At 41.2% G+C, this 27,352-nt stretch overlaps 2 protein-coding genes across 4 annotated transcripts in view; both read left to right on the forward strand.

Annotated features, from left to right (window-relative positions):
- The first annotated feature begins 59 nt into the window (after positions 1-59).
- xaf1 (XIAP associated factor 1) lies at positions 60-16,526 on the forward strand. Of its 3 annotated transcripts, XM_080429340.1 has the most exons (8): positions 60-200; positions 5,048-5,183; positions 7,107-7,163; positions 9,888-10,164; positions 12,154-12,221; positions 14,772-14,936; positions 14,985-15,071; positions 15,672-16,526. In XM_080429340.1, exons 1-8 carry the CDS (start codon positions 163-165, stop codon positions 15,702-15,704), a joined length of 861 nt encoding a protein of 286 aa, XP_080285466.1. In that variant the 5' UTR covers positions 60-162; the 3' UTR covers positions 15,705-16,526. The 3 variants fall into 3 exon arrangements, with proteins under 3 accessions (XP_080285466.1, XP_080285464.1, XP_080285465.1); XM_080429338.1 differs by having other exon boundaries at positions 14,772-15,071; XM_080429339.1 differs by having other exon boundaries at positions 9,888-10,131; positions 14,772-15,071.
- Positions 16,527-25,832: 9,306 nt separating this feature from the next.
- Positions 25,833-27,352, forward strand: part of supt5h (SPT5 homolog, DSIF elongation factor subunit) — a 49,599-nt gene continuing 48,079 nt past the window's right edge. Inside the window, exon 1 of the mRNA XM_080428768.1 lies at positions 25,833-26,031. Coding sequence (XP_080284894.1) covers positions 25,948-26,031 — 84 coding nt within the window. The 5' untranslated portion in view covers positions 25,833-25,947. The remainder of the gene's footprint in view (positions 26,032-27,352) is intronic.

The raw sequence follows: 27,352 nt of genomic DNA on the forward strand, positions 1-27,352 counted from the left end.
GCAGCTGATTGTTAGTTTTTAATTTCAGTTTCATTTCGTGGTAAAACAGGAGTTAAGTCCTCTGATCCAGCACTGACTGACTGTCAACACAACCCAGAGAACAGATCTATCAACACCTGGGGCTGAAAAACACACTACTTTAGATCTACAGACCGTCTGGAAATGGACAGCAGACAAACAACACGAGTCTGTGGTCAATGGTGAGACTTTTTAATCTTCATTTAATGTTATTAATCTACAGGTGTTTGTAACAATGCTCCTGCTTTTCATAACGCCTTGAACTTTGTGACAGAAAGATCAGTGGTGGAAAGTAACTAAATACATATACTCAAATACTGTACTTTTAAGTACAATTTTGAGGTATTTTTTACTTTACTGGAGTATGTCCAATTTCCAGTACTTTTACTTCTACTCCTCTACATCTCAGAGCTTGTAGAGCTGCTATTTTTAAATATTTGTTTAGTGCACTTAGAACTAGTGAAATGGGACATTCTGCACAATGAGTACTTTTACTTTTGTTACTTTTAAGTACATTTGGATACCAATACTTTAGTACTTTTACTCAAGTACATTTTGAACTCAGACTCTGAACTGACTTTTACTTATAACTTTAGTATTTCTACATTGCAGTATTGATGCTTTTGCTTAAGTAAAGCACGTGAGTACTTTTACCACCACTGCAGAAGATCAGTCGTTACTAGTCATTAATCTACTCTTACAAAGGTCATACTGTAAGTCACTAACTTACTTTATGAAACAGAACGTGTGTCTGTCTATGACACACAATTTAATTTGCAATCGAATAATATTATGCGCACCTATATAGCCTTAGATCAAGATGTATTTGATCGATTTTGACATTTTTATATCTACCAGAGTCTTAGCGACCACTCCCCATTGCGCCCTGAACTTTTACCAGTAAAGCCCGTATTTCTCCAAACATGTACAAATGCTAAATATAAGTTGCTTACCCGGTTGGCCCAAATGTTAACTAGCGGGCCGAAGTCTTTGTGCAATGTATTAGTCCATATTATTCAATAAAGAAGTGTTTTAATCCCGTTTGTGGCCGATTCTATTGGAAGTTTCTAATGGGCCGTGGCGAGGGAGCGCATCCGGTGAAAGCCGGAATTACACTCAATGTATACAGGAAGTAAACGAGAGGGGGAAAATGAGGTTCGGCCACAGACGGGATTGAAATACTTCTTTATTGAATAATATGGACTAATACATTGCACAAATACTCCAGACACCTAGTTAACATTTGGGCCAAAAGGGTAAAGCACCTTCTATTTTGCATTTGTACATGTTCGGAGAAATACGGGCTTTACTGGTGACATTCCAGGGCAAACTGGGGGGGTGGTCGCTAAGACTCTCGTAGATACGAAAGTAAAAGTCAGACTCGACAAAATACATACGATAGTCTTGATAAGGCTAATGCGCACGTGTGTGTGTGTGTGTGTGTGTGTGTGTGTGTGTGTGTGTGTGTGTGTGTGTGTGTGTGTGTTTCAGTCACACCCACCTGAGGAATTCCCAATCAATGACATAATATAATAAACTGTTTAGCTTGCTTTAGCTGCTTTCATAACCAGTGAACATTTAGGGCGGCGGTGTAAAGGACTGGACGTTATTTACCGGAGGGGGGAGGGTCATCCAATGTTTTTTTTTATTTTGGCTTTGGGGGGGTCACACAACTCTTTTTATTTAATTTTGTATTTTAAAAAAAAGTTTAGTTTTTCATATTGTTATACTCCCCTATCTCCCCCCCCCCCCCCCCAGAAGAAAGATGTGCTCTTGCATGAATCCACGCATTTACATTGACAAAACAATTAATTAATTTCAACTGGGGACCCCCCACCCTGACAAGCACTTGGAATTGTTGGAGTTGAGGCATTACATTTAGTTTGACTCGGTTCCTCAGATAAATATTGTGAAAATAGCAGATCTACAAGCTCACACCGCCACTTGTAGATCAGCTATTTTCAAAACTTTTGCCTCTTTCTTATATAATTTGTCAATTTGCCCAATGTTTGACCAGTTTTTATAGTATAGTTTGTTGATTACTTTAGATTTGTTTAGGTATTAAAAAGGTCTTAAAAGTCCTTAAATTGTCACTTAACTGTCATCTGGGGACCCCCCAAAAAATAACCACAAGTTGAGAATCGTTGCTATTTAGTGTTTGTTCAGTAACAGGAGTCTACCTGTCTCTCCAGCTCTTAAGTAAACAGAAAATATATTTTCAAGTGGGTCACCAATTTCATCCAATCAGGAGAGTATCCATTCATCAGCTACTGTTTCAGTTCCAATTCTGTCTGCTCTTTTCCCATCACTTCCAGTTTCACTTGTTTATCCTGAATCCTGTATGAGTTCTCTCTCCTGATGAAAGTAGTATCCTGACATGAAAATCTATTTTCTAATGCAACATTTGCTGTATTTAACAGTACATTTGAACCAATTCCATAATTGCTCTCAGAGTTAAATTACTCAATCAAATTAACACTGTGGATTTTACAGCATTAGATAAAAAATGTAAACTTGTATTAAATTACCATTTTTAATAATAGCCTAAGTTTAAATAGCAAGTTTAAATGACCAACTGTTGCCCAAATGAGCCAATTGATTGCCATGGCATCAGCCTATTGCCATGGCATCAGCCTATAAGCTTTATTTGGCAGATTCCCCACACCTGTCGAATGCCCCACACCTGCCATTTGATTACTTAGGGCGCGCTCCCACCAAGAGTTGGCTGGCCGCTGTTTGCAGAATCTGCCAATGCATTGTCAATGCAAATGCGTTGATTCACGCAAGAGCAGATTTTTCCGCTAGTCGCGCAGACCTTGCGTTTATCTGCTCTCCGCGACTAAGCATAAAACTGCTGGAGGCAGGCGCTGATTTTCTCCCTCTGTCCAATCGGGTGAGTCGAAGGCGGACCGTCTCAAGACTCAGGAAGCAACATGGTGCTCAAGGCAGCAGGCAGCATAGATATGGCAGGCAGTGCGGGCTACGGGGAGGGTCCTGAAAGTGAGTGACAGGCGCGACACTCCCGTTTTTTAGAATACGCTGGCTACAAAAAACTGAGGCCGCGCACAACCTGCGTTTAACAGCGGCCAGCCAACTCTTGGTGCCCACCGCACTTTTATTTTACCTCTGGGGCAGAATCTGCCAATGCATTGTCAATGTAAATGCGTGGATTCACGCAAGAGCAGATTTTTCCGCTTGTCGCGCAGACCTTGCGTTTATCTGCTCTCCGCGACTAAGCATAAAACTGCTGGAGGCAGGAGCCGATTTTCTCCCTCTGTCCAATCGGGTGAGTTGAAGGCGGACCGTCCCAAGATTCAGGAAGCACCATGGTGCTCAAGGCAGCAGGCGGTGCGGGCTACGGGGACGGTCTTGAATGTGAGTGACAGGTGCGTCACAGCGTTTTTTTTAATCCGCTGGCTGCAAAAAACTGTGGCCGCGCACAACCTGCGTTTAACAGCGGCCAGCCAACTCTTGGTGGGAGCGCGCCCTTAGTCAGGGCACAGTCCCACCGCAGTTTTATTTTACCTCTGGGGCGGAATCTGCCAATGCTTTGTCAATGCAAATGCGTGGATTCTTGGAAAAAATGCGCAAGACCACGAATCCACGCATTTGCATTGACAAAGCATTGGCAGATTCTGGTAAAAAAAAAGTGCGGTGGGACCACGCCCTCAGTCCACTTTGCACAGTCAGTTTGCACTCTCCACACATTCTCCACAGACGTTTACCACTGCACAAGGACTTTTCCATATGGGTGCAAAAGGGACACAGACAGACAGACAGACGGTTATAAAGGTCATTGCATAACAGGCAGTGGTGGAAAAAGTACTCAAATGTTTTACTTGAGTAAAAATATCAATACTGCCAAGTAGAAATACTCTGTTACAAGCAAAAGTCTGGAATTAAACATTTACTTGAGTAAAAGTGCAAAAGTATTGGTATCAAAATGTGCTTAAAGTACCAAAAGTAAAAGTACTAAAATGTTTGAAAATAGCAGATCTACAATATGTAGATCGGCTATTTTCAAATAGACTAGGTATAAAATAGGGCTAAAGTGGTTAATGTATGTTTTATAATATAATGATGTATATCTGCAAAGTAACTAGTAACTAAAGTTTTCAAATAATTGTTAGTGGAGTAAAAGTACAATATTTGCCTCTTGAGATGTAGTGGAGTAGAAGTAAAAGTACTGGAAATTGGGAATAGTTACACCAGTAAAGTAAAACAATACCTCAAAATTGTACTTAAGGACAGTACTTGTAAATGTACTTAGTTACTTTACACCACTGATAACAGGGTGAGGCACGCATTCCCTATTTGCATCGTTCCCAAATAGGGATCGTACCCAACGGCCACCAGATTCCAGAATCCAGATTTATTTTGCATTTAGTTATACTTGTGTTAACTTTATGAACCTAAATACAAATACATTGGACATCAAAAAGACAATAGAATTGTAATACTAGTCATTAAGCTATAGACTGAAGTAATTAAAGCGGGTCATGTTTGTATGTTTGGAATTGTAACTATTGTAACTGTAGCTGAAATCAATGATATATCAGTATTCTGATTAATAACCTGCGGGCCGCATTAAAGGAGTAGTTCACCCCCAAAATTACTTTTTTTCTACTGATTACTCACCCCATGGAGCCTTGAATTCATGGATATTTTTTTGTTTTTGTCGCATTCCTTCCTTTATTATTTGATTATAATAAATTTAGCCCCATTGATTCCGGTAGGAGACACAAATGCATTTGTGTCTCCTACCGGAATCAATGGGGACACATTTATTATAATCAAATTATTGTCTTAGGAATGCCACAAAAACAAAAATAAATCCATGAAATCAAGGCTTCATGGGGTGTGTAATTGATAGAAAATAAGTCTTTTTTTGGGTGAACTCCTCCTTTAAGTGAAGGCGGGGGCCCCATGTGGCCCCCGGGCCGCCAGTTGCCTATGTATGATATAAAACAACCCATTTAGCTCCTACAATAATAATCATAATGTGTGTGTGTGTGTGTGTCATATACAGTCACAAAGAGGTGGCCGAGGACAACTTTGCCCTGCACGAGTCCCACTGTAGACGCTTCCTCATGCTGTGTCCCGACTGTGACGACACTGTCCCTAGAGACCAACTGGACCAGCACAGACAGGACCAACACACACAGGTACTGTAACACACACACGCAGGCACGCACACACATGCACACACTCACTACTCTCACGCCCATTCAATCCGGGAACACGATATTCTTTGAGACACACATACGCAGTGGTGGAAAGTAACTAAGTACATTTACTTAAGTACTGTACTTAAGTACAATTTTGAGGTATTTGTACTTTACTTGAGTATTTCCAATTTCCAATACTTTTACTTCTACTCCACTACATTTCAGAGGCAAATATTGTACTTTTACTCCACTACATTTATTTGAAAACTTTAGTTACTAGTTACTTTTCAGATATAAACTATGATATAATAAAACATACATTAACCACTTTAGCCCTATTTTATACATAGGCTATTTGAAAATAGCCGATCTACAAGCTCACAACGCGTCGCATCGCGACGCGTTGTGAGCTTGTAGATCTGCTATTTTCAAATATTTAGTACTTTTACTTTTGGTACTTTAAGTACATTTTGATGCCAATGCTTTTGTACTTTTACTCAAGTAATTTTTTTATTCTGGACTTTTACTTGTAACAGAGTATTTTTATATTGCAGTATTGGTACTATTACTTAAGTAAATAATTTGAGTACTTTTTCCACCACTGCACATACGGGTATTTCGGGGCGTGACCGAATCCGCCATAACTTTTTCGGGTGACACAACACAGCTTTCACCATTGTAATTGCACTACGGAACGTACATGTTGTTACATTTTATGGGTTTATTTCGTCATAGCACAACATATGGTGAAATATAGTAGGGCAGGTCATTGCAACAACGTAAACGTTCTGCGATTCTGCCAATAATCATATTCTTTGAGACACATCAGAGTTTGTGCGGGGTCAAACAAAGGCATTACGTGACGTTGATTCCCTTCCCCTATTCGCTCATACTGGTGATAGCTACAACACCCATCATTGTGCCTTGTATGATAAAGTGGGCTGGTCTTCTCTGACTGAGAGACGCAATAGTCATTGGCATCTTTTTATTTATAAAGCCCTGGTTGGAAAACTACCACCTTATATCTCATCCATGCTACGTCTGAAACCTAATCACATTCTAACCCGCTCCAGCGATTGGCTAATCCTGTTGGCTCCTTTTGCCAATTCAGAACAGGGAAAGGCTGCTTTCAGCTTTGGTGCACCTGAGTCTTGGAACCTCTTGCAACGAGAGCTTAAATTGAATACCCTAGTATCTATTGGCCATTTTAGGAATCTATATAATAACCGTGTCTTACCCATATGCAACTGTTTTAACTGATTGATGTTAACATGCAATTGTTTTAACGGTTTGTGTCAACTTTATTGTTTTTTTCTTGTTACTCTTATGTTATTTATATGTGTGTAATCTCGGCATCATTGTAAATGAGGGTCTCCCTCAATTGATCTCTCCGAGAATCTTAAATAAAGGTTGAATGAATGAATGAACATGACGTACAGTATGTGTAGGCAGAAGAATTTGTGTCATTTTAGATTTTTAGTTATAACCATTATTTGTGTCATTTTAGATTTTTAGCTATAACCATTATTTTATACTTTGGGCTGTTCAAAAATACCAGATCTACAAGCTCATAGTGCTACAAGTTTTTAGATCTGCAATAAAAAAAAAATCTTGAACACAAATCTTTGAATACATATATTTTTTTAAACAACATTTGTAACTTAAATCTTTGCTTCTGGAGGAGGTCCCTAGAACTAAATATTTTACAAATGTTCGCTTAAAAAATATATATATTCAAAGATTTGCACACATTTTCACGATGTTTCTAAAAGCCGCGCTATGAGCTTATATCTGCTATTTCTGAATAGCCAAAGACATCTTAAAATGACAAGAGATGCGTTTCAGGTCTTAATGGAATGTGTGTGTGTGTGTGTGTGTGTGTGTGTGTGTGTGTGTGTGTGTGTGTGTGTGTGTGTGCAGGTGAAGTGCATCCTGTGCAAGCAGAAGGTGGAGCGTTGTCGTCTGGTGGATCATGAGGTAAATGGTGTTTGTTTGTTGCAGCTGTTGTCACGGCAGCATTGTTGTTGTGAAGTCGTCTTGACTTTATAACAGGGACTAGTAATCGCAGATTGAGGCTTTAAAGGTTCACCCCCAAAATGACTTTTTCCCTATGGATTAGTCACCCCATGGAGACTTGAATTCATGGATATTTTTGGGCGGTGAAACCGCCCCTATATGTGAGGTTTGGACATTTTGCACCCCCCAACCCTGCGCTGTGATTGGCCACCAGTGTACCCCCCTAACCCTGCACCGTGATTGGCCAATCACAGTCTATTCAGGACTGTGATTAGCTAGTGAAACATGACACATGTGCATAGCCCTATAAATAGGACTATGCACTTAAAAAAAACACATTTATGTTTTTTTTAAAGTTAGGGGTGTACAATGGTTGGTCCACAATATTACTTTTCTTTAAGTGAACTTCCATCACTGTGATGACCACTGTGACCACACCGGTGTGATTTTTTTTGTTTTTGTCACATTCCTAAGCCAATAATTTGATGACCGGCAGCGGTTCCGGTAGGAGACACAAAGAATCTCCTTTGTGTCTTCTACCAAAACCGCTGCCTACCGGTCCTAAATTATTATGACAAAAACAAAAAAATATTCATGAATTCAGTCTCCATGGGGGGACTAACTGATAGGGGGAAAAACATTTTTGGGTGAACTATCCCTTTAACCCTTTGCTTTTATGAAATTTACAAGCCCATTAGGGCTTTATGGAAGATGCTTCTGGACATACATTTACAATTTAATCAATAGAATATGTATTACTGTATATTGTTAGTTTGATACATTCTAACACGCTTTAATCATTTTTTTCTTTTTAAATGACTGAAAACAGTCTCACTACCTTAAGTCATAAACCAAAATAATTCATATCCTCCGTATTTGGTGCTGAGACAAACTGCAAAAGGAAGGGCTCGCAACTCACTTTAGATGCGTCAAAACCTTGATAAACAGCAGCAAAACAAACAACGTTTGCATCTTGCGGTCTTTTTCAGGTCGACCTGAGTTGTGAGCCCTTCCTATTACTTACTTACTTACTTAGGCCTTTAAATTCCCTGAGGAACATAGGCCATTGATGAAACTCCTCCATCCCCTTCGGTCTTGTGCCTTCCGCTCCAGTTGTTGCCATGACAGCCCTTGCGCCTTCATCTCCTGCTCTGTGGTTCTTCTCCAGGTGGCTCTAGGCCTTCCTCTCTTCCTCTTGCCTTCGCGGGTTCCATGTTAGCGCCTGTATTGTAATTGATTTATTGTGTCTTCGCAGTGTGTGACCTATCCAATTCCATTTCCTCCTCCCGATTTGTGCTCCTATTGTGTCCTGTCTAGTGAGGTCCCACAGGTTGGCATTGGAGATGGTGTTGGGCCAGTATATTCCTTGGCCCTTCCTATTGCTAGCTGATAACTTTAGTCCAGGGGTCGGCAACGTATCTGACATGAAGCGCCATGTTTTCATTGTCTTGATAGTCATTATGTTTAAATTATGACATGAAAATGAAATATTTCCAACAGATTGTGATGGTCCATATACATAACAACCTGCATTTGATTTGATGTTTTTATCGGGACGTACATGATCATTAGACTCAATAACCTCACCTATATTCCCAGACTCCCTCCGCAGTCAGAGTTAAGAGTTTGAATGAATGTAGAATTATTTGCAGGATGTAATTTGCACACAGATGTGAGGGGACTTAATTTACGTGACTACATTTATTTTAATATATTCTATTTTAACCCATTGATACCTGGAACGCTTCTGTGTCACTTTAGATGCCTTTGGCTATTCAAAAATAGCAGATATACAAGCTCATAGCGCGGCACCGAGTGCCGCGCTACGAGCTTGTAGATCTGCTATTTTTTTAAAATCGTGAAAAAATATTTTTTATATTTTTTTCAAAAAACTGTTAGGATTTAGATTTTTTTTAAAGAATCGCCTCAGGTCTTAATGGGTTAAAAGAAAATACCTCTCTGTCACACCCTTACGCCAGTGTGCTGTGCCAGCGATCACCCTCCCCTGTGCCTAAGGCTGTCACCATTACAAATTTAAGTTGACGATTAATTGTCACTCAAATAAATGCGATTAACAATTTAATTGTGTGTTTGGAACATATGAATGCAACTTTAATTTCTGTTTGCCTTTTATGCTTCGTATAAAAAATTGCACAGGGCAGATATGACAAATGACTTAAATATATAAAAATAAAATATAGACATTTAATACGTTTACACAAGTAAAAATAGCAGAAATAGCTGATCTACAAGCTTACAACGCGTCACTTTGTGACGCATTGCACTGGGGACCCCCCAAAATAATCATATTTGAACTGGGGACCCCCCAAAATAATCATATTTGAACTGGGGGACCCCCCAAAATAATCGTATTTGAACTGGGGACCCCCTAAAATAATCATATTTGAACTGGGGACCCCCCCACCCTGATAAGCACTTGGAATTGTAGGAGTTTTGTTTGGCTCAAACATTTTGTTTGGCTCGGTTCCACAGATCCTGTAAATATTGTGAAAATAGCAGATCTACAAGCTCTCAACACCCCACAGCGCGAGGCGTTGTGAGCATGTAGATCGGATTTTTTTCCTGCCTCTTTCTTATATTACTTGACAATATGGCCAATGTTTAACCAGACCCACAGGTTGAGAACCACTGCTTTAGTCCATGTGTTCCCTGTGTCTCTCCCAGTCAGATGAGTGTGAGGAGCGCTTGGTGTGCTGTGAGTACTGCGAGCTGGCGGTGCCGTGGCGCGCGCTGGAGGAGCACAGCGTGGCGTGCGGCAGTCGCACCGAGCGCTGCGACGACTGCGGCCGCTACGTCACGCTGAAGGGCCGCCCGGAGCACGCCCAGACGTGTCCCGACATTTACTCTGGGTCCAACGGCCGGAACGTCGTCTACGATACGACCTACAGAGATACGGCCGACAACAACGGTACGGCCAACAAAGACACTGCTGACGACGACGGTAAGGGAATACAGCCTCAACCCTGTGTGGTCGCTGTTGGGCGGAAACCTTGTAAATCTGTGTTTAAACTTTCCGTGTTTCTATGTTTATTTGTTTTCCCGTAAATGAATGCCCTATGCCCGTCGTAGAACAGTACGATGTCAAAATAGCCAATGAAGAACTGCTTTTTTAACTCATTCCCTGCCTAGAACGACTAAAACGACTTTTGTCCTTTAAGCCCCCTCTGCCAAGAACGACTAAAACGACTTTTTTTTTTTTTTTTTTTTTTTTTTTTTTTTCTTATTTTTTTTTTTTTTTTTTAACCCAAAGACCAAGGAGATATGATTTGTTGAAGATCTAGACTCCCATCCACTTCCTTGTTAACTTAAAACTTAAACATTTTGTATCTCGGCTCCTGAGTACTTTTTTTTAATTATTAAAAATCTCTGGCAGTGGGCAAACGCAAAAAAAAAAAGTTCTGGCAGTGAATGAGTTAAAAGCTGTTTTTGCTAAATAAGTTAAGGAAGGTGGGGGGGGGGGGGGCTGCTTTTGATCTAGGGCATCATGACCATAAAACATTTGATTCTGGGAAGAAATGAATTATGGAATATTTAATTATATTATAGGTTATATTATATTACGGTAAGGGAATACCCATGTTGTCGCTGTCGGGTGTAAACCTTGTAAATCCGTATTTAAACTGTCCATGTTTGTTTGTTTTCCCCTTAAATCATACATGGGCAACTGGCGGCCCGGGGGCCACATGCGGCCCCCACCTTCACTTAATGCGGCCCGCAGGTTAATATCAGAATACTGATATATTATTGATTTCAGCTGTTTACAATTCCAAACATGCAAACAAGACCCGCCTTAATTACATCAGTCTATATTAGTAGCTTAATTACTAGTATTACAATTGTATTGTCTTTTTTTTATGAGCAATGTATTTGTATTTAAGTTCATACAGTTAACGTAAGTATAACTAAATGCATTTGAAATGAAATACAAATGTTAATTTTTGAATTGGGGGGTCCCCAATTCAAAAATAGCAAAAAATAATTCAGGATTCCAATAAAAAAATAGCGAAAATAGCTGATCTACAAGCTCAAAACGCGTGTAGATCAGCTATTTTTGCTACTTGTGTGTGAAATAGAATGATGAAGTAGGGCATTAACTCTTTAACTGCCAGAGTTTTTTAGAAAAATGTCTCAAGCCACTGCCAGTGATTTTAATAACCTTTGAAAAATCATAGAATATTTTCCGTGATCGCCGTCCTCACGGTGATCCCTTCATTACACACACAGGGGTCTTGTAGAATCGGGGGGAAAATCGCAGTAATCCGTTCCATTGTTGCGGCCAGTTGAAAATAGCATGTTTTGCCAAAAATACATAGTAAAACATAGGAGCAACAGAATACTTTAACCAGGAAGGGAATGAAGCGGTAAATCTTTGGATCGCGTTATCTCCTGGTTCTGTGTATGGAGATAAGAGGTTTCTGCCGGACAGTATATGAAATGTGGCCCTCTGGAGTGACTGTGGAAATATAGTTGCCCTCTCCATCATCGAAGTTGCATCACCCCCTGGCGTAAATGAATGCCCTACGCCGTCATACAACGGTGTCAAAATGTGTTTTTAAATCACTAAATGGCCTGGCACCTCAGTATCTCTCTGAACTTCTAGAGGTGTTTACTGCCCCAAGGTCATTGTGGTCTGCAGGGCCAGTTGAAACTTGAGTTAAGTTTTAAGACCAGAGGTGACCGAGCCTTTTCAGTCGTAGTGCCCCTTATTATTGGAATGCGCTCCCCTCCCATATCAAACTGGCCCCCACCATCAAGACTTTTAAATCTCGCCTTATTTAAGCCCCACCTTTATACCTTGGCTTTCGCTCCCGTTTGAAGAGTTTCTGTAGTATAAGGCCCCAATTTTTACAAATCAAACCCTGGTACTTGTTATTATCATCATCATTATTGTAATCATCATTAATTTGATCATTCATGTTTTCTTTTCCAGAGCAAATATCGGTGAATTGTCTGACCTGCCAGAAACCCTTCGCAGCAGAGGAGATAGAAGAACATGAGGTAAACCTTATTCGAGGCTTTTATCTTTGTTCAGCATCTATTCTACACTGTAAAATCCCTAGTGTTACTTTAACCGTGAGAGTGTGCAATTGTAACCAAATGAAGCCTTCTACAAAACAACCAGGCAAAGGGACAGTCACTGTTTTAAAATAAATCTGTGTGCCTAAAAAAATCTGATTTTAAAATTAGTCCTAGAAGGTAGGAAGGCAGGAAAATAGATTGTCGTAGGAATTGTTATGTTTAAAGCTAAATGCAGTATATACATTGTTACGACCTTATATGGTGTCTAGAGGCTAAGGAGTAACACATACACAAGTAACAAAAAAAGTGTACATTTATTATTGGGATCAACCTTAAGTTTACAAAGGATAATTAAGCAGATTAGGGAAAGCAACAAACTTCAAGGCGGCCAAAGCCAAAATACTCCAACCCTACCTGAAAAGAAAACAACCTAAACTCCACCAAAATAAAAGTTACAGTCTAGGCTCCCGAACTAAACAAAACAGGGTCAAAATAAATGGCGGCACACCCCTACAATTAAGCTTCCCTTCTCTAGTACACTCAGGTAATGGTTTGAAATGTATTTAAGTAAAGTTTCCTATCTAAGAATAGCTGATATTAGAATTGTCTATACTTTAAACACTTTAAAGTAAATAAAGTTACCTTTATGCACAAAGCAGAAAAGGTAAGGCACACAGTCTACAGACCTACAATAGCAAACACCAGCTAACTAACAGAAAGGGTTCAGCACATGGTGACGGATGGCAAAAGGGCTGATGAGGAGTTTCTCCCAGGCTTTTATGCTGGCTGGGCTGGTTGAGGAATGAGGCCCAGGTGTGTCTCCAGACACCACGCCACTCCTCCAATCTCCACTCCACCCTCCAATTACCAAATAGGGCACTGAAAACACTCGGGGGGTTAAAACACGATATGAGGCCACATAGGGCCGTAACACCCCCTCCCATAAAAATAAACTCCTAGTTTTACAAAACAAACACCTCAATATTCACACACCATACAAATCAAAACAGTTAGAAACAAATAACACCAAGTCATTCAAGATAAACCTGTCCCCACCCCACACAAACACCAGGTTCTGGACATACAGTCACACCAGACTGTGTCCACACAGAACAAGGGGATGACAAATGTATCATTTATTTATGTATTGACCAACTGATGACTTGCTCAAAATGAAAGGTAAACCTGTCCCCACATAATTCAACAACTGAGGGCACGGTCACACCGCACTTTTATTTTACCTATGGGGCGGAATCAGCCAATGCTTTGTCAATGCAAATGCGTGGATTCATGGTCTTGCGTATCTTTCCGCGTTTATGCGCTCTATACGCCTGCTGGTTCATTCCATACAATACTGGCTGCAAAAAACTGCCGGCCACGCACAACCGTATGTGCGCGGTACGGTGTGACCGTACCCTAAATGAGTTATTTAAATACATAAATACATAGCCCATGTTTAGACCAGGGCTGTGGGGCACAAGCACCCACAGTGGACAAAAACAACCTTTCAGCACCATGGACAGCGACACTCTCACAAAACACACACACAGTCCAAGTCATAAAGGCTGATTTGGCTGTTTATACCAAGCACTGTAACCATAACTAAAAAGATAACCGTTCAAGTGGATGGCAAAGTCCACTCCACAACTATTTGTATTTATTTATTTCGAACATATTACAAATATAAATGAGGAAAAAAACAGCGCCAAAATTATTTTAACATCATCCTTAAATGATATTCCATGTTCGAAAAAGGAGTAGGAAAGAAGTTTTGTGAAAACTTATCAGGTCCTACCCCTTCTTTACGTGTCTCAAATATCTGAAAAATTAAGAAAGTATATTTTGACTTTCCGCCCCAGTGTTAACCAAAATATATGTTCTTAATTTTTTTTAAAAGAAGGGGTTTTCACTAAACTTCTTCCTACTCCTTATACTATAACAAAAACAATGGTGAACGATATACGTATGCTGTTGTATTCTGTGATAGTCATAATATGATATGTTAACCTGAGGCCGATTCTACAAATGTCAGTTTTCTGAAAAACATATGTTGCGATATCAGTGGTGCTCAAACCTTTTCATGTCAAGGACCCCCAAAATGATATGTATTTGGCTGCTGACCCCCCCATCTCAAAATATGTTGTTCAGGGACCCCCAGAAGCAAAGATTTGAGTAAACCCTAAATTGCTTTAAAAAATACATATATTCAAAAATCTGCACAAATTGTCATGATCTTTTAAAGAATATTGACACACACACTATAGCTAAAATCTAAAATGACACAGATGCTTTGCCGGTCTTAATGGGTTAACCCATTTAGACCTGGAACCCCATCCCATCAAGAACCCCATTCTTGTTGCTATGTACAGTATATAGCGACATCATTTTTTGGGTTGTTTTGTTTTTCAGAAAACTTCAGGATTTAGAAGGCGTTTTTAAAATCGGCCTCAGGTATAAATGGGTTAATATGATGCAAACGTATTTTTAACACAACTCATACGCAATGACACTTGTTGTCTCCACAACTAGCTGGAGTGTGTCGCAACGTCCGGAAAAGAGGAGGAGCGAGAAGAGGAGGATGAGGAGGCCACGCCCTGGCTCATTGAGTCTCTGAAGGGGGCCTCCTTCTCAGACAGGCCCAGAGAGGAGGTGGTGGTGAAGGGGGCCTCCTTCTCAGACCAGCCCAGAGAGGAGGTGGTGGTGGTGAAGGGGACCTCCTTCTCAGACAGGCCCAGAGAGGAGGTGTTGTTCCGGGGAGACCCCGACCAGATCAGTGCCTGTCCTCATTGTCACCTGGCGCTGCCCGTGGTCACACTGCGCTGGCATGAGGTACGTCTATTACGCCCGTCACAAGTATTACATAAACGCCTGGTCGCCTTCAGTGGTGGAAAAAGTACTTAAATTCTTTACTTAAGTAAAAGTACCAATACTGCAATATAGAAATACTCTGTTACAAGTAAAAGTCCAGAATAAAAAAATATACTTGAGTAAAAGTACAAAAGTATTGGCATCAAAATGTACTTAAAGTACCAAAAGTAAAAGTACTATAACATTTGAAAATAGCAGGTCTACAAGCTCACAACGCGTCGCGATGCGACACATTGTGAGCTTGTAGACCTGCTACAAGAAGCAAAAGAAGCAAAAGTATTGGAAATTGTAAATACTCAATTAAAGTACAAATACCTCAAAATTGTACTTAAGTACAGCACTTAAGTAAATGTACTTAGTTACTTTCCACCACTGGTCGCCTTGTAGACAATGCTATATGAGTTCTCTCTCCTGATTGGATAAAATTGGTATCCTGACCTGAAAATGTATTTTCATGTATTTTCAGGAACATTTATTCTTTGAGATTGAGTGTGAGGCGCGCTTATTGAATAAAATCACTTACTGCACCTTTAATGTGATCCTTGGTTCCTCTGTTTTCAGGCTAAATGTCAAATCCATGTCAACTTGAAATGAAGATGAAGATGATGAGTATCCTCTGACAGCGGACCTCCAAACATATGGATATGATAGCTTTGAAAACTCTGATCTGAAAAGCACTAAACTAACAATTAAAATGCAATTTGTCGATATCCGGTGTAAACCTAAATCCATTACCGTTACTTTTCACTATAAAAAATCTTCAAAAGTTGTGAAAACAGAGCTCTACAAGGTCACTACGCGGCGCGATGCGATGCGCCGTGACCTTGTAGATCAGCTACTGGTGCGTCACTCTTGGATGATTTTTTTTTTCTCTACAAAATAAAAGAAAAAGAAAATTTGACATGAAAAAAAAAGTTGACATATGGAGATACAAGGTGTCTGCCTGACAGCAAAGATAATTAAAAGAAAATATATTACAGTACCATTAACATTTTGATTGATTGATTGATTGAATACATTATTAGTCAAAAGATTTAAACAGCATGGAGGTACAGTAAAAAAATAAATAATACATAATGGAAGATAAATAGTGTATTAAAATGTGATTGAAAATCACTGATTTTGCATTAAAAATGCACTACAAGTTATGCCATTGTTTTGTGAGGCTTAGGGTGCAATACTAGTGCATTACTATTACTAAGCTAATGTGGAACCATTAATGTGTTCAAATGGAAAGAAAAAAAACATTGTGTTCTGTAATGTTTACGTTTGTTGTTTACTTTAGTAGTAATGTTTACTGAGGACAGTATGCATTGTCTACAATAGAGCAGGACATAAGATGTTAACAACTGAAACTATATTTCATTGTCTGCTGCTGTACATATTAGGTATTCACAATTAAAACCGTTTAAAACATGTTCTATCATTTCATCATCAAGTAACTAAGTACATTTACTCAAGTATTGTACTTAAGTAAATATTTGAGGTATTTCTTTTACTTTACTAGAGTATTTCCAATTTCCAGTATTTTGACTTCTACTCCACTACATCTCAGAGGCAAATATTGTACTTTTACTCCACTACAATTGTTTGAAAGCTTGAGTTACTAGTTACTTTGCAGATATAAATGATTATATCATAAAACATACATTAACTACTTTAGCCCTATTTTTTACATTTTACGATTTGAAAATAGCAGATCTACAAGCTCACAACGTGTCGCGATGCGACGCATTGTGAGCTCAAACATTTTAGTACCTTTTACTTTTGGTACTTTGAGTATATTTTGATGCCAATACTTTTGTAATTTTACTAGTAACATTTTGAACACAGGGCCTTTTACTTGTAGTATTCTTTTTATATTATATATTGTGGTATTTCTATATCTGAGTACTTCTTCCACCACTGGTTGTGGTGATGTCACGATGGTGGTTAAATGTCAAAAATCTGTTTAACCACCTTAACCCTAAAATGTAGCTTGTGAGCTTGTAGATCATCTATTCTCAGAAAATCGTGAAAATACGATGGGAACAGGGTTAGAACGACACAAATCTGGTATGGGAGTCCCCTGGCACAAAACGTTTTCAAATGGGGTTCTGCGGCCAAATGCATCAGTCACTTTGGGGCTCCTTGAGAATAGTGTTGATTTTGACAGCAAATTTGTATTCAGTTTTACTCATGGTATTTTGAATCAAATTCCATTTAGTTTTAGTCATTCTGAAATGTTTTACTGTTAGTCTAGTTTTAGTCGACTAAATCTACAGTTGATTTAGTAGACTAAAATGTATTTTGGCGGTGCCTTGATGGTGTTGTAATGGCTGATTTTACACTGAAAATTGAAAATAGCTGATCTACAATTTTACACTGAAAACTGAAAATAGCTGATCTACAATTTTACACTGAAAACTGAAAATAGCTGATCTACAAGCACACAACGCGTCGCAGCGCGAAGCGTTGTCAGCTTGTAGATCTGCTATTTTCAGAGCGCAACACCTGAGCGCAACCAAACATAAAATGACTTGTCTCTTAGTTCTACTGGATCTCTTCTCCACTAGTCCCTCACTAACATTAGTCTAGTTTTTTTTTTGACGAAATTGTCAATATATTTAGTGTTAGTTTTAGTCATCATATCTTAGTTTTTATTTAGTTTTATTTAGTCGACTAATATTTTTCGTCATAGTTTTAGTCCTGGTTCAGGTGTGGTTCGCCCAAATAATGACTTATTTTCCATCAATTACACACCCCATGAAGCCTTGAATTCTTGGAGATTCTTTTTACTTTTGTCCAATTCCTAAGCCGATAATTTGATGACCGGCGGAGTCTCCAGTGACTCAAAGAGTCCCCTATTTGATCGATGACCCGGTCATCAAATTATTGGCTCAGGAATGCGACCAAAAAAACCCTAAAAACTATTCATTCAAGGCTTCAGGGGGTGTGCAATTGATAGAAAGTAAGTATTTGTTTGGGTGAACTAGTCCTTTAACCCTAACCTCACAGACACTATGCCTCAACCTTAAACCTCAAAACCACGTCCACCGAGGCGAAACACCGGGAAAAGAGCGAGTCCGAGAGCCTAATTGCAGAACCGGGGGGGCGCGCGTTCCCAATGGGCATCGTTCCGGTTCCTAGAATGGTCAAACAAGTGAAAACAAACATACACTGTAACCAGTGATGTAAAGTAACTAAGTACATGTATTCAAGTACTGTACTGTAAAAATGTTGGTATTTTTACCTTAGTGGAGTATTTCCAATTGTCTGTACTTTACTTCTACTCCACTGCATCTCAGAGGCAAATATTGCACTTTTACTCCACTACAATTATTTGAAAACTTAAGTTACTAGTTACTTTGTAGATTTGTTTTAAACTCCAACAAAACAAAATGCATGGTATTTACTAGGTCTCCAAATATAAATCCCTTTACTGGTATTTACACTCTTAAAGGCGAAAAAATTTAGCTGGTCACATCTTATAAATACCTGGGCATTTGGCTAGATGCCAAACTCTCATTTAAGGTTCATGTGGAGAACCTAATCAAAAAATTAAGAGGTCAAATTGGCTTCCTTTACAGAAACAGGTCCTGTTTTTCTTTTACCAGCAGAAAGACTATTGTTCAATCTGTAATAATGTCTGTATTTGATTATGGGGATACACTGTATATGCATGCTTCACTCTCCACACTGAAGCCTCTGGATGCAGTCTAGCACAGTGCTTTGCGTTTTATTACTGGCGATGATTATCTCACCCATCACTGTATTTTATATGATAAAGTGGGTTGGCCATCTCTCGCAGTTCGTAGAGAGCAACATTGTATTTTATTTATTTATAAGGCCTTGTGTGGTAAACTTCCTTTATACCTATCCTCGCTTTTGGAACCAAAGGTTACTGGTCACTCAACACGTTCACAAACACACAGTAGATATACCAGTCCATGTAAGAGCAGTGAATAAGGAAAAACTGCATTCATGTATTATGCTCCACACAAATGGAACAAACTTCAGGACTCTCTGAAACTGGGGCCATTGGTCTCAATAGAGACATTCAGGGTGCTTCTTGAGGACACACTACATAGTGACTGCACCTGTTTCATGTAACACTGTTTATTTGCATCTGATTTTTAAATCTCTGTGTTGTTATCCATGTCCTCACTGTATTGTCTGATTCACCGCCTTTTGCGATTATTTTAATGTTGTTTTATGCTTCTGCTTTTCTTTTTTGCTTTATTGTTAAATTAGTTGTGACATTGTAATGTGATTCAAATGTTTGTTATCAGGGCGTCCTTGAAAAAGAGAGCTTGCTCTCAATGGGTTCCCCTGAATAAATAAAGGAGAAAGAAAGAAAATATTTTGATTATTATTTTAAAAAATCATACGTTAACCACTTCAGCCCTATACTTTGGACTTTTTGAAAATAGCAGATCTACAAGCTCACAATGTGTCGCATATTTTCAAAAGATTTGATGTCAATACTTTTGTACTTTTACTCAAGCAAATTTCGATTACTGGACTTCTACTTGTAACAGAGTATTTCTACATTGCAGTATTGATACTTTTACTTAAGTAACAAATGTGAGTACTTCTTCCACCAATAACACAAGCTTGACATAAAAAGAGGTTACCGTTCTGCGTCGCTCATTTTGGATGGTCTGTGCCGCTGGACAACGCTCCATCTGAGACACGTGTCAAAGGTTTTTAACGCGTCTTACCTGATGACTCCTGCGTGGCTACAGCTGTTGTAAACCACTGGTTCTCAACGTCAGGTTCGTACCATCCGGGGTCCGTAACTCGGAAACCTTACGGGTCCATTTGGTTTCATTGTACACTCACAGTAAAATAAGCACAGTGGATTTTGCACTGTATATTAGGGTCCCAGTCTAGTTTAGTAATTATTCTCAACCTTTTTTATTTCAAGGACCCCCCAGGTTGATATGAATTAGTCCACGGACACATTAATGGATTTTTTTCTGCTCATTTGGACCCCTGTTGGTCCCCAGACCGGACGTTAAGAAACAGTGCACTGGTAGTGGCTGATTAGCGTCACATACTGAAACTGAGAGGAAAATTAACAGAGGTCAACAAGCTTGCTCAGCATGAACCTAGAAAACAAAAAACAAAAGACACTGCTAACACAACCACACACACAACACATCAATACAACATGTGCCGAAGGATTCATCCCAGTCAGAGCCACATTGACTCCCATTAGAAAATCAAGGTTAAATATGTCACCAAAAATACCTGTAGGCTGCTATGTAGCCTTCAAATTTGGTTTAAAGTGGTCTCCATACATGGGCATGTTATGTTTGTGATGCCCACCAAAGTGATCTCCATCCATATACGGTCATGTTATGTTTGTGAAGTCCACCGTGCGGCGCCCATTGTCCGCGGTCCACCGTCAAGTTACTAAGAGTTACTTCTTTGGCCTTTACTGGCAGCGTGTGTACAAGACATTTGTCTCTGACCGGTCCAGTGGATTTTGAGATTAGCCCCGGACAAACACACACGGCACACAGGCAAACCAATGCGTAGATGACTCTATACTAGTCTAGACAGCCACCTTACCCTTTACTCTGTAGGTGGTGCCAAGGGGCCCCACCTGCCAGGGCTCCCTTGGAAAAGAGATATATAATACTCCTGGTTAGATAAAGGTCAATTACAGATAATAAGGATTTGGGTCTGAGGTCATCAAGGAGGCCTCTCTTTCTCAGAAATTCTGAGTGTACCTCGTGACTTTTCTTGTAGTCCCTCAAGCGCTCCCTCAAGCGATCCTTTGTGTCCAGCGGTTGGCTGCCCCTGTCCTTTTGAGTCAAAGTGCGTGGGGAGTTGGGGAAATGCTTTCCACGGAGGCCTTTCCTCTTCTCGTTGTTTGAAGAGCCCCATTTTGTCTCCAGGCTGGAACTGGCCCCATGGAGAGTCAGACTGGAAGCCTGAGTATGACAACCGGCCCGGGGAGAAGACATTTCCCAAAGCGTTGGCCGAGGAGGCATCGCCGGTGACCAGCTGGTGGTCCAGCAGTCTGACCTGGTGCTGGAAGATCTGTTCCTGGACCCCCCACAGCGAACGCTTCATCTTCTCCCTGCGCGTCACCATGCAGGTCAGGTTCCGCACCCTCTCCAGGTCGTACCGCAGCTGGGTGAAGAGCTGGAGGTGAGAGCGATCCAGACTCTCCTCCTCCTCCTCCTCGCCCATCTTCTTGGGCGGGAGGAGCGGCCGGTTGAAATTGGCCGTTCGTTTCAGCTTCCAGTACTGGAACACAAAGCCCACCATCTCCTGAGACAGCTTGAGGTGATGCGCCACTTCCTCCACGTCCACAGACTGGTAGAAGTCCTCCAGTTCCTGGACAGCGGTAAAGGAGCTAGAGGAGGACTTGTTCCAGTCTTGTGGAGGTTTGTGTGGCTTACAGAGGTTCACCCTCTTCCCTTCCTCGAAGAAGTCCTGCTCCACTTCCTCAACGAATGTACAGGAACTGGAGGAGGACTTCTTCCAGTGATGCTGACGTTCGTGTGGCTGGCGGAGATTCACCCGCTTCTCTTCCCGCTGCCGGCTTCTCAGGTCCGAGCCGGTGGGACGTCTGGAGAAGGGGAGACCTGTAGGAGCAAAGGAAGAGGAAGAGATGTCCTCCTCCAGTTCCTTGATGAAGGACCAGGAACTGGAGAACATGTTCCAGTCTTGCAGAGGTTCTTGCAGCTTGCGGAAGTTCTCCCTCTGCTGTTCCTGGAATAATTCCTCCTCCTGTTCCTGGACAGAGGTCCAGGAACGGTCTTGCCGAGGTTCTGGTTGCAGTTCTTGCAGAGGTTCTTGCGGAGGTTCTTGCAGCTTGCAGAAGTTCTCCCTCTGCTGTTCCTGGAATAATTCAGAGGTCCAGGAACAGTCCTGCAGAGGTTCTGGTAGCAGTTCTCGCAGTGCTTCTTGTGGCTTGTAGAGAGGTACCCTCTTCTCTTCCTGCTGCCGACCGCTCAAGAACACCGGCTCGCCGCTGGGAAGTCTAGAGGAGGGGAGACCTGGAGGAACAAAGGAAGAGCACAAGATGTCCTCCTCCCTCACCCTGCCTTTTTTGTCTCCGTTTCCCACCTCTTTCTCCTCCTCCTCCCCGCCAGAGTCTCTGGCCTCGCTGCTCCCCTGCAGCGGTCCAGAGTGTTTGGGCCAGTGGGATTCGAACTTGACCTCGTCCTCCTCAGTCAGGATGCGGTCCATGTCCCGGTCGGAGCCCCGGCCGCACGTCGCGCTGAAGGCAGTCCGGCGGCTTTCCGCCGAGCTCTGTATACACGCCCCTGTCGTCCTCGTGGACGGCCACAGCTGAATGGGTAGAGAGGCCGCCCGGGAAAAAGAAGGTCCCAGGTTCCATTCCTGGCCCCGGCAATGTTTTGATGAGTCCATGAGCAGGACACTTGACTTCTCACTGCTCTCCCCCGAACGCTCAAAATGACCACCTGGGCAGCCATCAGATGGGTGAAGCTGAAACGGAATTGCCCCCATGGGATTAATAAGGTCTACATTATTATTATTACTGTTATTGTTATTATTATTATTAATATTATTATTATTATTATTCTTACGTCCACAGCTGCTCACAGTCTCAAACTCCTCCATAACACTCTCCATGGTGATCTCGTCGAGCGGCGGCGTTCCCATCTTGGCAAACTCCTCGTTGACGACCCGCATCCAGGCCGCGTCTCCCTCGTCCAGGTCGTAGCGGCACGTCCTCTTATTAGCCGGCGACCTGACGTCCGCGTGGCCCAGAGGCTGTGAGTGCGACGACGCCCCCCTGATCAGATCCTTAGGCTGAGTGAACGCGACCTGCTCCGGCCTCTCGGCCAGCGTGCGGACCACCTGCTGAGGGATGGCCTGGGGGCTGGCGGGGACCTGGACCGCCTTCTCCCACTCTGACCTCCAGGTGTCGGCCAGGAAGAAGTACTCCTCCGGGCTCAGCTTTTGGGAATCGTGGAGCTTCATGGCGGTGATCAAGTCTGTGCGGTAAACCTCAGAAGGTTGCTTTTCCTCTCTTCTCCCGGGCCGTGATTTAGAGCGCTTGGACCAGCAGGTGCCGTCTCCTCCACTGCTGCTCGCATGCCTGCTTTTCCTCATGATTGTGAATGCTATTGGTTGTTATTGTTTTGTTTTAAAAGTGTTCAGGGGAAACAAACACGATCAAATAAACACGGGAAAACGTGTTCTGGAAACCTCCACCTTTATCGGTTAGCTTAGCACGTTAGCCTGCTAATGTTAGCTATTAGCTTTTAACTGGCTAATAGCTTGCTTAAATGCCTGCTAGCAGCTAAGTTATCATTAGATGCTGCTTGCACAGTGAAGTAGGGCCAGTGTGTTTCAAAAGAAATGAAATAGCTGTATACTAGTTAAGGTCCAGGAGAACATGTCATGAAAAGGTTCTGTTTGAATCTGATGTAATTGAGTCGCTGTCTTGGGTGTTGAGTTGGATTTGACCAGCATTCACAAGCCAAACATTGGTGGCTTGTTCTCCTATTTGCCTGTTTAGAAAGTCCTTATATGCTGCTATGGCTCCTGATGTCACTTTGTCCTCTTGTGAAGGTCACTAGAAGACGGCTGCATTGGGGAACAAACTAAATGGCTCTAATAAAGGCGTGGCTTCTTGAGGACATGAATGACATCAGTCATCTATGACACATCCCAGTGAGCCATAGTCGGCTATTAGACCTCCGTCTAAAACAGGGTTATAACTGGTCTAAAAGTGAAAGTGTTTTAAGCGTCTATATATAGGCGTCTATATACGTCATTTGTCTATATATAGAATTAAAAACATAAAAACAGCTAATCAACGTCTAGGCTAAGAATAGATGTTGAAAAAAACGTTTAGACCAGTTATAACCCAGTTTTAGCCTAGCCGTTGGGTGTATTTTAGACGTCTAATAGCCCAACAAATAGCCCATTGACCCTGTCAAGTCAATGGGCTGAAACCTTGGCTAAATATGGAGTCATGCTTATATTATGCGAAGCATGACTCCATATTTAGCCAAGGTTTCAGCCCATTGACTTGACGGGGTCATCCCTATGTTCCCCAGGTTCTATGTTCCCCACTCCCAAGCTACCTTAGGGTTTAGGTTTAGTGTTGGGTTAGAGTAAGCGGGGAACATAGAACCCGGGGAACATAAAACCAGGGGAAAATAGATACGCTCCCGACTTGGCCACTGACGTAAAACATCAAATCCAAAAAAGATATTAATCCAAGCAAAATCTGTTAAAAAAGTGTCACAATCATTTTAACCACTTTATCCATATGTTTTACTTTGGTTAATATGTAGATCTACTATTTTTGAAAAATTGTGCATATCTTTATATATATATTTTTTTAAAGTGAACATTTGTAACTCAATTCCTTGCTTCTGGGGGTTCCCTGGAACGACGTCTTTGAAATGGGGGTTCACGGCCCAAATAGCCTACTACATATCATTTTGGGGGTCCTTGACATGAAAAAGTTTGAGAACCACTGATCTACAGCAGTGGTTCTCAAGCTTTTCAGGCCGCGACGCCCCAAAATAATCATATTTGAACTGGGGACCCCCTCCCCCCTGACAAGCACTTGGAATTGTAGCAGGATCCACAGATAAATGGCAGGCGTTGTGAGTTTGTAGATCGTCTATTTTCATAAATAAAATGTTGCCTCTTTCTCAGGTAATATTTGACAATTTAGCCAATTCATTTTTATAGTAGTATACTTTGTTGATTACTTTTGATGCAAGTACACTGTAGATTTTACAGCATGACATCAGTAATGTGACATCAATATCTGTTTCCCTGCAGTGATGGGAAAAGTACTCAAATGTTTTACTTTTGTAAGCAAGATTATGTTTGTATGCATTCCGCACATTAAAGTATATTAATTCATTAATTTATTAACTGCTGTAGTTACCGTGCGGTGCGGTACATGAAAACTCCTGTTACAGTCATGGATTAACCTCAACCTGGTGTTTGCACTTTTTCCATTTACGGTCCGTACATCTATACAAACTTTCAGATTTCAAATATAAAGTGCTTTTCCCATGGCCACGGATGTTAAAATTATGGACGGGTCTCTCATAAGTACCCGTATATTCTGTATTGTTCAATAAAAAGCATTTTAATCCGATCGGTGGCCATTTTTTCATAGTTATAATGTGTCAGAGTGCAATACACCTCCCAACCGATAGGGTCACGCATTTGAAAACATGACGAAAATACGGAGAAAATGGCCACGGATTAGATCAAAATGCTTTTTATTGAACAATACGGATGATACGGGTACTTTTGAGAGCCCGTACATAAATGTAACATCCGCGGCCATGGGGTAAGCACTTTATATTTGAAATATGATTCATGAACGTTTATGTACGGGCCGTAAATGGAGAAAGTGCAAACACCAGGTTTCTGAAGTTCATCCACGACGGTCGTCAGACGACTCGAGACGACCGTCGTGTATCCATGGCTATTTCTCCCTCTACGTTTCCCGTGTTTTTAGTTTAATGAAATAATGTCATGCACATTTGTCCAGTGCATAGCCTACTGCAGGCCTTGTTGACTAGATTTAGAAGAGATGTCGAAGCTCTTGCTCCTGAAATGATTGATTATTTGATTAAGGGGAAAAGCGAACGACCCATTGACCCAGTGAGATCATGTTTGTAAACGTGGTCCTCCTCGCCTGGAGCGGGCGCTCTAGAGGAAAGAGCCCCCCCCCAACTGTACTGACGTGACGTCAGCTCAGTTTCCGGGCCTCAAATCTCGCGGCTGTGAGACCAGTCCGTAGTGTGTTGTTTATTTTGTCCTACCCGTTCTCATTAACGTGTTATTAGATAAACTAACACATCTGTCTTATCGACACAACGACGCCATGTCGGAGAGCGAGGAGAGCGACTTCTCGGACGCGCAGAGCGACGCGGCGAGCAGCGACGGAGAGGCTGTGGAGGACAACGAGGTAAATTATAACAACACCGACAAAACAACCAAAACCTCGCTTCAACAGGCATCTGTGGGAAGCCTGGTTCCTAATATCAATCAACCGGTGGGATCCGGTCTAGAGCCCCGCCTACTGTATCCGGTTATTTGTACAACGCCACACCATCTACGTGCAATTAACGTTTCCGTATCCGGTATAGACCGGATCAGCATTTTGCAAAGCAACTTGAGCATCCCCAGCCTACCGACAAGACCTATTAAGTGACGTGATGCTAAGCTAAAAGCTAAGCTAACCTGTTAGCTGCTTAAATGCTAACGCTGGGTGCTGTGCTGTTGCTGTTTGAAGGTTCTAGCTGCTGCTAGTTAGCTGCTAACATGCTAATGATGCTGGTGGTTGTTCCTGGTCTTTAAAAAAAACCTCACGTCTTCATGTCTTGTTGTTAACTTTTTAGTTTTTACACCCGCTGAATGGAGCTTCACACCGACGTTACATTATTGCGTTACATTACATTTAGGACGTTACATAAACCCGTTAGCCCGCCCCTTTTGGAACCCTGTATACCTTTTTTTCCTCCTCCGTATGGATACTCCCGTTATCCCAGATACTTATATATATATATATATATATATATATATATATATATATATATATAATATATAATGAGTGGTGGATTAAGTATTCAAATGTTTTACTTCAGTAGAAGTACCAATACTGCTATGTAGAAATACTCTGTTACAAGTATAAGTCCCGAATTCAAAATGTACTTGAGTAAAAGTACAAAAGTATTGGCATTGAAATGTACTTAAAGTACCAAAAGTATTACTCATTATGCAGAATGTCCCATTTCACAAGTTCAAAATGTCTGAAAATCTTTTGAAAATATACCTCAAAATTGTACATAATTTGTACAGTACTTGAGTACATGTGCTTAGTTACTTTACACCACTGGATACCTGTAAATTATTTATGCTGCACATGCTTATTAACACACATAGGCACAAAGATAACACATTGGCCAAATAACAATTATATAAAAAATACATTGTGAAAATAGCCGATCTACAAGCTCACAACGCCTCGCAACGCTTGTAGATCAGCTATTTTCTATCTGTGGAACCGAGTCAAATAAAATGTAATGCCTCAACTCCTACAATACAATTCCAAGTGCCTATCAGGGTGGGGGGTCCCCAGCTCAATTAGGATTATTTTTTGGGGGGGGGGGGGGGGGGGGGGGGTCACAGCCTGAAAAGGTTGAGAACCACTGGCCCAAGACAGCTGAGATAGAGTAGTATTTAGCCAACTTTTTTTTGTCTCTTGCAATCCTCCCAATTGCAGTTTG

The sequence above is a fragment of the Gymnoscopelus braueri genome (assembly GCF_963280865.1).
Source record: "Gymnoscopelus braueri genome assembly, chromosome: 5".
NCBI lineage: Eukaryota > Metazoa > Chordata > Actinopteri > Myctophiformes > Myctophidae > Gymnoscopelus > Gymnoscopelus braueri.